This window comes from Bos mutus, chromosome 2, assembly GCF_027580195.1.
Source record: "Bos mutus isolate GX-2022 chromosome 2, NWIPB_WYAK_1.1, whole genome shotgun sequence".
Lineage (NCBI taxonomy): Eukaryota > Metazoa > Chordata > Mammalia > Artiodactyla > Bovidae > Bos > Bos mutus.
In genome coordinates, this window is record NC_091618.1 from 38,078,219 (window position 1) to 38,091,946 (window position 13,728).

General features: G+C 37.8%; 1 protein-coding gene across 1 annotated transcript in view; it reads right to left on the reverse strand.

Moving 5' to 3' along the window:
* UNC80 (unc-80 homolog, NALCN channel complex subunit) overlaps positions 1-13,728 on the reverse strand; it is a 232,114-nt gene that overhangs the window by 62,129 nt on the left and 156,257 nt on the right. Inside the window, 7 exon segments of the mRNA XM_070387345.1 lie at positions 561-662; positions 1,382-1,471; positions 3,419-3,513; positions 5,312-5,495; positions 8,616-8,702; positions 9,704-9,804; positions 13,407-13,550. Coding sequence (XP_070243446.1) covers positions 561-662; positions 1,382-1,471; positions 3,419-3,513; positions 5,312-5,495; positions 8,616-8,702; positions 9,704-9,804; positions 13,407-13,550 — 803 coding nt within the window.

The window sequence follows — 13,728 nt, forward strand, 5'->3', positions numbered from 1 at the left end:
GGTTCAGTGCCTTTTTCAGGTATGCTACCATCCATTGAGAGGAGGGCATGGCAACCCACTGCAATATTCTTGCCTAGAGAATCCCATGGACAGAGGAGCCAGGCAGGCTACAGTCCATGGGGTCACAAAGAGTCAGACATGACTGAAGCAACCTAGCATGCAGGCATGCTTTATCCATTGATCCCTTTTATTTTTTTCCAGCTAGCAGAAATTTCTGAAACAACCTTTTTATAGCTACATTATATGTATTCCCAATCTGGAATGAAAATCCATACTTAGAAACTAGTAGGTAAATAAAACAGAAAATTTCTATTATTTATACCCCAATGATTCATCAAAATACTACTCCAAGTGAGTATTTAATACCTTTACATATGATCCAATTTGCAAAACTTAAAAAATACACTATTTGGGGGGAACTGTCTATTGATCAAGAACCCATCCTTCTCTCTCTAGAGATCATAACAGAACCATAGGATCTCAGGGCCAGCAATCATTTACAGATAGTCTATCCCAGTAACATGACACAATAATAGCATAAAACTGTGGTGGTCAGGCACCTGTTTCTGAATGAGCTCCTGTCCTTTCTCTGGATGCATGTGTACAAGGTTCAGCTGTGGAGACACGGATCTCCTGAAAGGGTAAATATCCCGAACGTAGGTCTGTGGTGGGGTTACACAAAGACAAAAAGAGTTCAAACGGCTAAACTCTGACTCTCATTTTCTCATTCCCCAAAGGGCAGACAAACATAAGTTATGTATTTTCTAATGGTTTCCATTCTTACTATTTCGCCCTCCGGCCAAATTCTACAAAATCCCAGGAATATACCCCCTCCTTAGGAAAGCTTCAAACTCCCCAAGCCAGATACACTTTCCCAATCCCAAATGCCCTGTCAGGAGCAAGGGAGCCAGAGGCAATTTACTAAAACACATTCTGGAAGAGGAAGAAAATCATTCTAAAGTGCTGTCAGTGGTCTTGAGGCTTCCTTTTGCTAATTAGATCAGGTTTCCATGATCATGCTTAATATAGTGGAACAAGAATAATGTTAACATTCCAAATAGATATATGTCCTTACAATATGGGAACTTAACTTTCACTTAGATGTAATAAGAGTGACAATATACCTTACTTGACTTCTTCAATTATTACAACAACCCTAAAGTAGACACCATCATCACCTTCACTTTACAGGCAAGCAAACTGAAGGGTATGAAGGTCAAGTGGCCAGTCCAAACCTATGTTGACAGTAAGACAGTGTGATCCAAGAGCCATACTCCCCACCGTTAAACAGTGACACACCCCTGAGGGAAGGTGCCCTCAGGAAAGGCATAACAGGCTTTTGACACAACTCCCCATGAGCGTCATCACTCCACAGGCTTACCTTATTATAGTGGATAAGGTTCCATCGTTTATCCATGAGAAAGTAATGTGTTGACTGTGATTCTGGGATATTAAAAAACTCCAGACACTCCTAGAATAACAACAACAAATCTCAAAAAAACATTTACTGAGATCATATTATGAGCCAAACAGTAAGATGAAAGACAAAAATGCCATAAAAACAAGGTAATTTCTTATAAGGAATATAAATATATGTATTTATATCTTACATTGTATATATTATATGTGTGCATATATGTGTATATATATTATACACACATATATATGAATATATACAGGCACATAGCCATCTAAAAAATGATAGCATAAAGACTGTGTAAGATCTCGTAAGACAGAGGTAGGGGTTAAGAGGTGCAAGCTATATTTATTAATATATGATAAATAAGCTACGAGGACATAGTGTGCAACACAAAATGTATTTTACAATAATTATAAATGGAATATGACCTTTAAAAATTGTGAATCACTAGGCTGTACACCTGAAGTTTATATAATATTATACATCAACTATACCTTAATTTTGGAGAAGAAACTGGCAACCCACACCTGTATTCTTGCCTGGAGAATCACATGGACAGAGGAGCCTGGTGGGCTAGAGTCCATGGGGTCACAAAGAGTTGGACATGACTGAGCTACTAACATACATACCTCAATTTAAAAAGGACACTGTGACATAAACTATCCGCTCTGCTCTCATAGTGCTAAACGAGGTACAATTATAGTACAGCCTTGAGTGATGAACTGTGGAGACACAGTGGCATCTACTGGCCTCAGTATCAGGAAGAAAGCATGTTCAGTAGCAGCATTAAGAGTATTATGAACTACAATGATTGAGCACTTATCTACTATATTCTACATTCAAGGCTTCCCATGTAGAGAACTTACATGTGTGTGTGTGTGTGTGTGTGTGTGTGTTGCACGCGCACGCATGTGTGTAGGAATGCTAAGTTTCTTCAGTCATGTCTGACTCTTCGCAACCCTTTGGACTGTAGCCCACCAGATTCCTCTGTCCATGGGATTCTCCAGGCAAGAATACTGGAATACTTGTCATGCCCTCCTCCAGGGGATCTTCCCAACCCAGGGAGAAAACTTGTACAACCTGCACTAATATCGAGCACTGCTGAAAAAGCAACTGAGACTAGAGAGAGCCTGCCATTTGATTTATTTAGGTGACACTGGTTGTGGTGGAGCCTGAGTCTGAACTCACTGCCTAGGGGAAGTGGATGTTGAAGTCTGTTTCCCTGGGCCTGAGAGATTCTCTGGGGATGAATGGGTGAGACTTGGAGGAGACCTAACAACCTTTTCTACTGAAATCAGATACATGGGTTTGGCAAGCTGGTTTTCTCAGAGGTCTTTCTACTTATGTCTGGGCCAACAGTTAGGACTTCAGATAAAAGAGGAATCACTGTACTAGTATACTTATTACTTTTCCTTTAAAACCTTCCAGGCATGAGTAGCTGGATTGCATTTCTCTTGAGGTACACAGTTGCCATAACCATTAAAAATACTTTCTTGATTCACCTAATGTATTCTAAGGTGTATCTCTCTCTCTCTCTCTCTTCTGCCTCTCTAATCATTTCTGTCAGTGGCAAGTCAAGACTATGTATCAGTCAACTCAGTGCCAAAATAAGTGTCTCTGCATGGGTCACCTGATCACCAGAGTCTGTCCCAGTGTTCTTGGTGTACAAACCCAGGGCAGCTCCAGAACAACCACAAGCGATACCAGGATGGTCTAAAGTAGGATTCTCAGCATCTGAAGACAAGTGTTATGAGCTTTGTAGCTGAGAGGGAGCCTTTGGCTACTTCAGTGCAGAGGTAAAATGTCAGTGAAAGTGGGAAAAATATGCAAGAAAATAAAAGCAGGCAAAAGTGGGGCAGATTCTAGAAGATGTAAATAAATGCACATATTTATTTGAAGGTAGAAAAATGCCATTTAATTCTAAACTGGATGATCAGTGAAGTGGCCATAGCCATTGTGCATTAAAAAAAAATCACTTCTGTTGAAAGTCATCCCTACCTTTAACAGGGCTTCAAACTGAGTGTCTTCATGGACTGGCAACTGGGTTGGGATGTCACACTCATTCTGTCCATGAACTACCAAGGTTTTGGTACCTACAAAAGGTAAAAAATCATAATAAACTGACTTCTACTATAAAGAAGTTTGAATACAAAGCATGAAATATTGAAATATTATTAAGCTGATGTTTTTCTTGTTATTATGATGACTATTAGTGAGGGTTTAATGTGAGTTGAGGATTCTGTTAGTGAGGGTTTAATGTGAGCTGTGCATTCCACTATCTGTACTCCTTTTTTTTATAGTCAATATCTGCTTTAAATATGTTTCCTTATTATTTAATAATGATAGCTACCATTTATGGAGTTCCAATACTTATCAATGGTGTTATGTGTATAATCGTATTTAAATCTCCCAACAACCCTATGACACTAGTGTTATTATTTTCGTGTTACAAATGAAGAAACAGAGAACTTATTTTTATAAATAAGAATGTATAAGTAACTTAGTCAAAGACATTTATTTACTAGAAGAGTCAGAATTCAAGCTTTAAACACTGCAACAAATAATATATTCCTAAATTTTAAATAATGGCTGAGAAAATACAAACAGAGAGACTAGCAAAAGCTAAACAAGTACCTAAAACATAGTTTATTATTTATTTTTTTAAAGACTTTTTGATGCGGACCATTTTTAAAGTCTTTATTGAATTTGTTACAACACTGCTTGAGTTTTACATTTCGGTTTTCTGGCTGCGAGGTATGTGGGATCTTAGTTCTCGGCCAGAGATCAAACCCTCACCTCCTGTAATGGAAGGTTAAGCCCCAAGTCCCATGAAATGTAGTTTCAATTTACTTGTTCTGTATTTTACTTGGCTGGTGAGACAGTATTTCTACTTCATTCCTTAATTATAAATCTTTGTGAACATTATGATAGACCTTGATTTTCAATGAGCTGATTTTAAGTATATGCCTGACAATATGAGTTTCTTTAATAACAATGAACACTTTGCTGAATAATCTATAGCAATTGTATTTATTGCTATAGATACAATAAATTGTGTATTACCATTTACTGAATGCTGACCATGTGTCAGACATGACAGCAAGTATTTTACAAATCTAAACTCATTTATTCCTCACAATTGTGAAGTATGAATTAGATCCCCAATTTACCCATAAAGAAAGCTTCAAAAATTATGTACCTTGTCATAGCTAATATTAATCATACAGACAATGAGAGGCAGTGCTCTGATTTTAACACGGGGCTCTTTGCTGCCCGTGTTAAATAAAAACTGTGTTCTTATTTATATATAATTCTGTCTTTCTCTTTATATCGATACATGTATCATCACACATTTTCTTAGTCATTGCACAAGGATAAAGGCTTGGAAACATTTATTTTATCTCCAAGAAAGACAAGCTATCCAAAGTGAAAAGGAACTGTATCTAGATTTTATATCATACTGCATGTTCTTTTGTAATTCTCCTTCCTGCTTTTCCCCTTTGCAATTTTTCATAAAGCCATCTCTCAGTAAGTTCACAAAAGCCTGGGGTCCATGCCACGCAACAATATTATTCTCCCTGCAGTGCCAAAAATCCCTTCAAAAAGGCTTTCAGTTCAGCTGGCCCTCTGTGATAGACTTAAACACATCTTTCACCTTGGCAGCCCTTCAAGGACTGACTCACACAGATCTCAGTTCTCATGTCCCCCTTTTCATCTGGCAATTGCTGACTTTTAAAGGGTCTATTGTGTTTCTTCAGATTGCGTTCAACAAAAATTCTTTGAGGCACTCAATCCCAGGGTTGGCAAGTTTTCTCATGAATGAAAGAGACACTTGGTCTGTAAAAGGGGTATTCATACTCTTAGAAAAGTTCTGTCATCTGAAGGCAGTACCTGGCATTGAAGCGGTCACCAGGAGCTTCACCTCACACTGCTCCTTCTTCATTGTCTGCTTCAGATCCTTGAAGAACAGGCCTTCCACATAACCGACCACCTCCCACAGGAAAGTCAGAGTGGCCGAAATGGCGTCCATCCCCCACTCACAGGGGGTCCTCACAAAGTACATGATTAATCCCACCTGCAACTCAGGACAGGAGGAGGTCACAAAGCCACAATGACTCTGAATTCGCATTCTCATTTCCTTAGCTTTGCATTTTCTTAATTAGATATTCTTTTTTTGCTTTTGTATTCTCTGTTCAAGTGCTTCTCTAGCATCTTCAGTGGCAGTAAGCAGGAGAAGGTATAACTGGAAAACTGGCCAGAGCAGGTTGCCATACATTTTTGCATTATCACCAAAATACCTACTGCTTAAGAGGAAAGCAAAAGACCATGTTTTCCAGCTTTCAAGTCACTTGGTGGCTCAGGTACTTGGACCACCCAAAATGACTATGTGACGTTTGTCCAAACACTGTTTTCAGCTTGGATTATGTCTAATAATTATATCTGACATAAGAACACTCTGCTTGGCTAAGTTGGTGAACTTAAAAGTTTTTGTTTGTGTCCTCTGGAATAAGTTTTGAAAAACTGTGTGCCCTTTTGTATATTTTAAAGTTAACCTTTAAAATGTCCCATCATAAATTTACATTGTTAATATGAATAGAGTATGTTAAACATCCTGTATGTTGAAAAAAGAGAACTGACTATAATTGGAATGCATACTTCACATACTCCGGCACATTTGATGAAATTAGTTTTAGCTACCTTATTCAATAATGCACAACAGAATCAGAAAGAAATAATGTAAAAGCCACTGCCCATCGATTTTACACTTTTTTTTTCCTGGAAAAATTTGCTAAACCTAGAAAACTTTCCAGTTACATTGAAAGAATCAATGTCACTAACCCAGTGCACTTTGGTGACTCTGAAGGCTGAATATCCTAATGATGGCCAAACCTCATACCTAGTACAAATCTACAGAAGACAGGAAAAGGTGGGAAGTCTTGTGGGTTTAAAGGGCCTCAATCAATCAGAAATGAGGTTTCCTTAAATCTAATGCAGTACATCAGATTCTTTCCCTGTCTTACACATCTGTCAATGCAGCCTGGTGATACCTGGGAGGGTCAGAGTAGGCCTTTCTGGTGTACAGTGATGACTGAGATGGCAGACACGCCCAAGAAGTGTTAATGCATATCTACAAAATGAGGATTTGGAGATTTATTCCCTTAAAACTATTTGGGCAGCAAACTGCTTCAAAAGTCTTCACATACCCTTAGATGGACTAAGACCCCCAGATTGAAGACCACTGAATCAAGTTGGGCAATGGGTTTAAAAGTTCCTAATGAAGTCTGGAAGATATAGATCATGTTCCCCAACTCCCTATCACACATATCTATAATAGTTGTTAGAAAAAAGAGAGATACAGTGGGGGTAATGGTTTAAAACATGACTCTGCCCTTCACTGTTCTGCCATTCTGAGTACAAAACCCCTTTCCCTAGTCCACCTGAAGCATGCATGTGCTTGGGATTCAGGATAAGATTGGGGTTTATATAAAACAAGGTTATACAGCAAGTGGCCGATGTGTACCCAGCCCTTTGCTCTAGTAACTTATCAATGACATAGTTGGGAGGATTTATGTCTAGCGTTAAGGCTTATTTGGAGTTGAAAGGACAATATGGCAGAAGGGAACTGAACTGTCCATTTTCTTGTCCAAGGGCAAAAGGATGGAGGGGAGCAATATAAGTGTTTCCCCCATCCAGTGACTTGGGGAAGCAGCAGGCACCCCAAAGGGGCTTTTGCCTCTAGTGTTTGTGTCTCTGACAAGAGTTCACCACAGAGCCTTTTGATACCAATCTGGCTGTAACATAAACTTGGCAGAGCACATACTTAAACTGAAGGAGGCTGTGATATTTTTGGCTGTGCTAATCTACCTTGGATTTCTGAGTAGTGCAGATAGGAGACGTAGTAGTAGAAAGCTTCGCTGGAGAGATTTTTGGATAGAACTGCCATAGGCTGGTTCACTGAGCAGGATACTCTAGTCAGAGGACTTCCTAATCTAAAGCCATATGGAACAACCAGAACTCAGAGGGGTGGGTAGCACCAGCAGGAGCTGAGATGGAGTCTCCCAGCAAGCACTGCTGGGAGTAGACAAGGTTTGCAAGTTACAGAAGCCATGGGCTTCAGCTTCCACCAGTCAGGCGTTCAGCAACCAGCCAGATTGAGAGCTCTGTCTAACAAGTGGAGGAGCTGGGGCAAACATTGGACAGGAGATAGAATTCTGAACAAAGGTCTTTTTTTCTCCCCAACTCCAAATAACATCTAGAGATGAAAGAAGTTAGAAGGGAGGAGAATTCCTAGAGGTTAAGTATTTTTAGACAAGAGAGACCAAATACTATCCAAAGGTACTATTTATATATTTCTATCAGTCTGAACTTAAAATTGGATTGGACATTTATTTATATTTTTCCCCTTGTCCACCAGCAGGTGGGCATTCATAATGAAAACCACCTCAGTCATAAACACAGGGAAGGAATTACAACTTTTGTTTGCACATCAGAGTAGTAGCATTGAGTTAAATTTATCATCCTCCTGCAGATGCATATGGATAACTCTTCTATTTCCCCACTCGCAGAAGACCAGTGATGGTTAGGAAGAAAGAACATTCTCCCAACACTGAAATTCATTTGGCCATCTGTCTGCTTGAATTAAGGTGTAGTTTAAAAGAACAGTCATCAAGCCAACAGTCCCCAAACTGCATATTCATTTAGGGTATAAGGAGGAGAATGTGAAGAAACTGGCAAATTCTGGAGGGTTCAGGAAGGAGCTGCGAGGACAATGTAAAGCACAGATAGTTGCTATGGAAAAATACACTCACAAATACTTTGTATCTAGGGCAACATTTTCCTCTGTGTGTTGTGTTTTTGTTTTAAACAGTGAGATACGAAAAGGGAAAGAATGACTAAAAATGACACATACATTTTTCAACAGAAAACTAAAATTAAGGACCAACATGAGGAAGTTCTATAATGCTAAAGAGAGACAGGGAGGAAACAGACATTTATTGAGTGCCCATCACATGCCAGGGATTGTGCCAGGAGGAGTTTTCCCATATAAACAGTGGTGAATTCAGCTGACTATGATGCAACTTCAGGCGCACAGTTAATGAAAATTTATTTGAAAAAATCCCCTAAGACCTTTTTCTCGCATTGTTGCTTCTTACTTGGAAATGAACACTTATAACCTACTTGAGGTGAAACTCACCAAGTAGTTGAATAGGATGTGAGAGGTCTGAGCAGGAAAGTCTCCGATATTCAGGAGTAGTTTGCGCAGCATGTACATTAACTCATCCTGAAAGAGCAACAGAATCTGTGTCTCATTCAGCTGCCATGTTGTAGGAAATAATACTAACTTTTTGAAAAGCAAGGTGGGGGAATTTTTCTTACTTTTGCCCACATGTTGATTTCTCTTATGTTCAGCATTTTAATACAGTATTTGTGATGCTTGATAAATTATTTAAGCCAACTGTAACACCTTCTCCTAGAAGCTAGCATATGAAGTTATTAAGTAATAGTCTGCTGCTGCTGCTGCTGCTAAGTCACTTCAGTCGTGTCAGCAATAGTCAGACATTTTTTAAAAATAAAAATTAAGACTGACTCTATAGGTCACATGCAAATCACAGGAAAGCTGTATATTTAGTCAACACTATTTACTATAGCTTTCAGGTGTGATGAAAATGTGAGGAGGACCTATCTTAAGAAACTATTAACAAATTAGGTTTATTAAACTTCATAGCTCTGTTTCCTAGGTAGATGTTTATAATTAACCTTTCTTTCAGAAACTAAACTTAATTGTCCAGCAAACGGAACAATAATATAGAAATGAAGAAACAATTTATAATTATTGATATATTTTGTCATTGCTCAGAAAGCTACTTTTCTTTGGCATCATCTTCTTATAGGGTGAACTGGTAAATTAAATGTCTTGATTAAAGGAGAGTTTCAACATACACTAATAATATTACCTGTATCACATACTACCAACCAATCAGAATTCAGTAAATGTACTCAACACTGAAAACATTATATGGAATTTAATCTTTGTTTAAAAGACTGAGAATCTTTCAGTATCTTATGGTCATTACCAGCAGTGTACCACACACATATGGAGACATCAGTTAATGGGGAAATTCAAAAGAAAACAGCAAAGTTTAATTTGTTCATTATTATCATTATGCAAAGTACTTCTTGGTTATGTGTCAACCAATGTTGCATGAATATCACAATAAAGTTCACTGCTTGTTGTTTAACCATGTTCACACACAGAGCTACTATAAACACAGAAGATTTTACTTGTCTATTGCTGATGGTCAGTTTTTCCAGAAAATGTCGAAGAACTGTTGATGGATCTTCAATTAGACAATTCCATAAGACTTGCTGGGCCACAGCACTCACTTTAGAAGAGAAAATAAATTGAACATTCATTTTAAATGGACATAAATCTATTAGATATAGTGTTCAAGTAATTTCTAAGCTTTAACTGGTTTCTCTAAAATTTTTGCCTCACAGAGTTCTATGAACCCTTTTTCTACTGAAGGTAAGTATTCTTCTTTTTGTTGTTGTTTCTGAACATTTTAGCCTATAAAGAAAAGGTGACAAAAGCGTATAGGATGGTCTTTAAATACTAGCATTGCTTCTCTAAAGAATGTATTTGTGATAGACAATGGAATATCATTCAAGCTTAAAAAGAAGGAAATTCTCCCACTTAACAACATTATGGATGGACTTTGAGGGTGTCATGCAAAGTGAAAGAAGTCAGACAGAGAAAGACAAATGTATGATCTCAATTACATGTGGAATGTAAGAAAAACCCAAACTCATAGATACAGAGAACAGACTGGTTACCAGAGGTGGGGGTTGGGCACTGGGGCTGAGTGAAGGTGGTCAAAGATTACAAACTTTCAGTTCTAAGATAAATAAATCCTAGAAATGTACAGCATGATTATATTTAACAGTACTATACTGTATATTTGAAAGCTGTTAAGAGAATATATATTAAAAGTTCTCATCATAAAAAAACATTGAAACTACGTGTGGAGATGAATGTTAAATAAACTTACTGTGGTATTCATTTTGCAATATATACATACATCAAATGTTTACGTTGCATATCTAAAACTAGCACAATGTTATAAGTCAATAAGGGCTTCCCTGGTGGCTCAGAGGTTAAAGCATCTGCCTGGAATGCAGGAGACCTGGGTTCGATCCCTGGGTTGGGCAGATCCCCTGGAGAAGGAAATGGCAATTCACTCCAGTACTCTTGCCTGGAGAATCCCATGGAGGGAGGAGCCTGGTAGGCTACAGTCCATGGGGTTGCAAAGAGCTGGACACGACTGAGTGACTTCAGGGTCAGGGTCATACTTTAATAAACAAGAACACATTTATGAATCTTTGTTTTGGAAATCATCCTACTATTAACAGTGGTATTTATTAAAGTCCTATTTCATTGTTTGCTATATGGAGAAACTTCTAATGTAATATTTTGGGTTTTAGAAAATACGTTTTTGTTTAGAATGCATATGAATTAGACCTGACTTTATATTGTTCACATAAATGCTTTCAATAATAACTCCTTCAAAAAGATGACATAGTTGAGCCAGTAATAGTTAAGGTTCCCACTTCTAATGAGGATGGCTTAGGAATAAATAATTATTCCTAATGTGAAAGAAAAAGTGCTACTTCTTTGGGGAAGGTAGTTGGCTAAGACTGCCTGGAATTGCCCAGGCTAAGAAAGCAGGTGGGTAAAAGTGAGTAGTGGAGAAGAAATAGATGATCTTTAGTTTAAATAGTTTAGTTCAATTTTCTAAACTAGGAATATAAAATTTAGCATGACTTTATTTTTCAGGCTATATTTTAAATAAATTATACCATCTTTTTTGCTTCAGAAGCTAACCATCCAATTGAAACTGAGCCTTATAAATAATATTAACAAGAGATATGCAAAATAAGCTTTAGCTCTCATGTGGCTTCATAAATAATTAAAATAAATGCAGGTTTTTGTTAGGTTGAAATTGGTTACAAAACTATAACAGTATTTTATTCTGATTGCTAAGGAAGGCATTTAATGCTTAAAACATGAAAAATACAGAAAAAGACAAGAAGGAGAATAAGACATGTCTTGTTGTTGTTCAGTCGCTCAGTCGTGTCTGACTCTTTGCAACCCCATGGACTGTACCACGCCAGGCTTCCCTTCCTTCTCCATCTCCCAGAGCTTGCTCAAACTCAAGTCCTTTGAGTCAGTGATGCCATCCAACCATCTCATCCTCTGTCACCCCCTTCTCCTCCTGCCTTCAATCTTTCCCAGCATCAGGGTCTTTTCTAATTAGTCGAGTCTTTGAATCAGGTGGCCAAAGTATTGGAGCTTCAGCATCAGTCCTTCCAGTGAATATTCAGGACTGATTTCCTTTAGGATTGACTTGTTTGATCTCCTTGCAGTCCAAGGGACTCTCAAGAGTCTTCTCCAACACTACAGTTCAAAAGCATCAACTCTTCAGCACTCGGCCTTCTTTATGATCCAACTCTCACATCCATACATGACTATTGGAAAAACCATAGCTTTGACTAAATGGACCCTTGTTGGCAAAGTGACGTCTCTGCTTTTTAATATGCTGTCTAGGTTTGTTATAGCTTCTTTTGCCAGGAGCAAGCGTCTTTTAATTTCATGGCTGCAGTCACCATCTGCCATGATTTTGGAGCCCGAGAAAATAAAATCTGTCACTGTTTCCATTGTTTCACCATCTATTTGCCATGAAGTGATGGGACTGAGTGCCACAATCTTAGTTTTCTGAATGTTGAGTTTTAAGCCAGCTTTTTCATTCTCCTCTTCAAAACAACTATAAACATTTCAGAGTATGTTTTTTCATACACATGGAATATATATTTACATGTATCTTTAAATAATATTGTATAGAAAATACTCTTAGGTACTCACATTTTTAATTAGCAATAAATTGAACACTTTCTGTATTAATATTTTTCTACAATATTATTTCTAATGTGCACAGAATGCTGTCATTTGGAAATACCACAACGAACTAATATCCTATTGTCAGATATTAAAATTATTTTCAAATATTTGTTCTTTCTAATATGTTCAATGTTCAGTATTCTATATAAATCTTTATTCACCCCTCAATACTGCCTTAGGAAATTGCTAGGGATCAAAATCTGTGTCAAAGGGTGTTCACACTTTTAAGGCTTTTAGGATGCACTCTATGACACTGTTTCAAGATGCTTGCATTAGATTTTTACTGCCATCAGCAAGGTGTGATAATGCTCTTTTCTTTGAATATTTACCAACTACGCATATTTTCATTTAAAATAATCCTTATAATTTTTTATATTAAAAGTAAGATTTCATTGTTGTTTTAAACAACAGTGTTATTTACAGATGTTATTGGCCATTGGATTGTGTGTTTATATTCTTTGTCCATTTGTCTATTGGCATTTAAAAAAGTCATTATTAAGTTATAAAGCTTTTTTAAAAATAATATTAATCTGTTATCTGTCACAAATGTAACTCATCTTTCAGTTCAGTTCAGTTCAGTTGCTCAGTCGTGTCCGACCCTTTGCGACCCCTCGTTTATTATTTAATTTTGTAGCTATTCTCTATAGATACTACCTCTGAAAAGGCAATCAATTGAGAAAGATGGTATTAATGATGTCAAGCCAATAACTAAGATTTCTAAGGTGGCTAAAATCACTGTTTGGTTCCTATGTGGTCAAATAAGCATTGCTCTGTTCTCTGGGCATAAACAGCACTCCTGGACCAACCCACATATTTTAAATGCAATTTCTTGGTCATAAAGTTTATGAAAAGAGAAAGTGGAGGAAGTGACAGTGTTAGTTCAGTATATAGCAAATCTGTAATTATAACATGTGCATAAAAGAACTCCATGTGTGGCCAGTGGTTCATGTCTTCAAGAGCACCCAACTGTCCTTTGTCAGATGAGTACCTCAAGTATTTATTAGATGGTTTTACTAGTCAAAGCCATACCTGCCACTCCGTCTTCTCGCACCTCACCGTCCTCCATCAGATGGACAATGGGGAGCACAGCTGCACAGATACATGCTGGGAACACTGCCTGTGGGGGTTGAGGCACATGGTGGTTGGGTGTGTGTTCGGTGGTGTGTTCCTCATCTGAAGAGGGAGACATAATCGGGAAGCTTTTCTCAGTACCAGGTACATTCTCAGAACATTCTAACACAACATTTCTCAGTTCAAGGCCTACCTATAGAACATTTTTTTGGTGTATGTAGACATCTAGTTGTCACAGCATCATTTGTTGAAAAGACTATTCTTTCCCCATTGAAGTTTC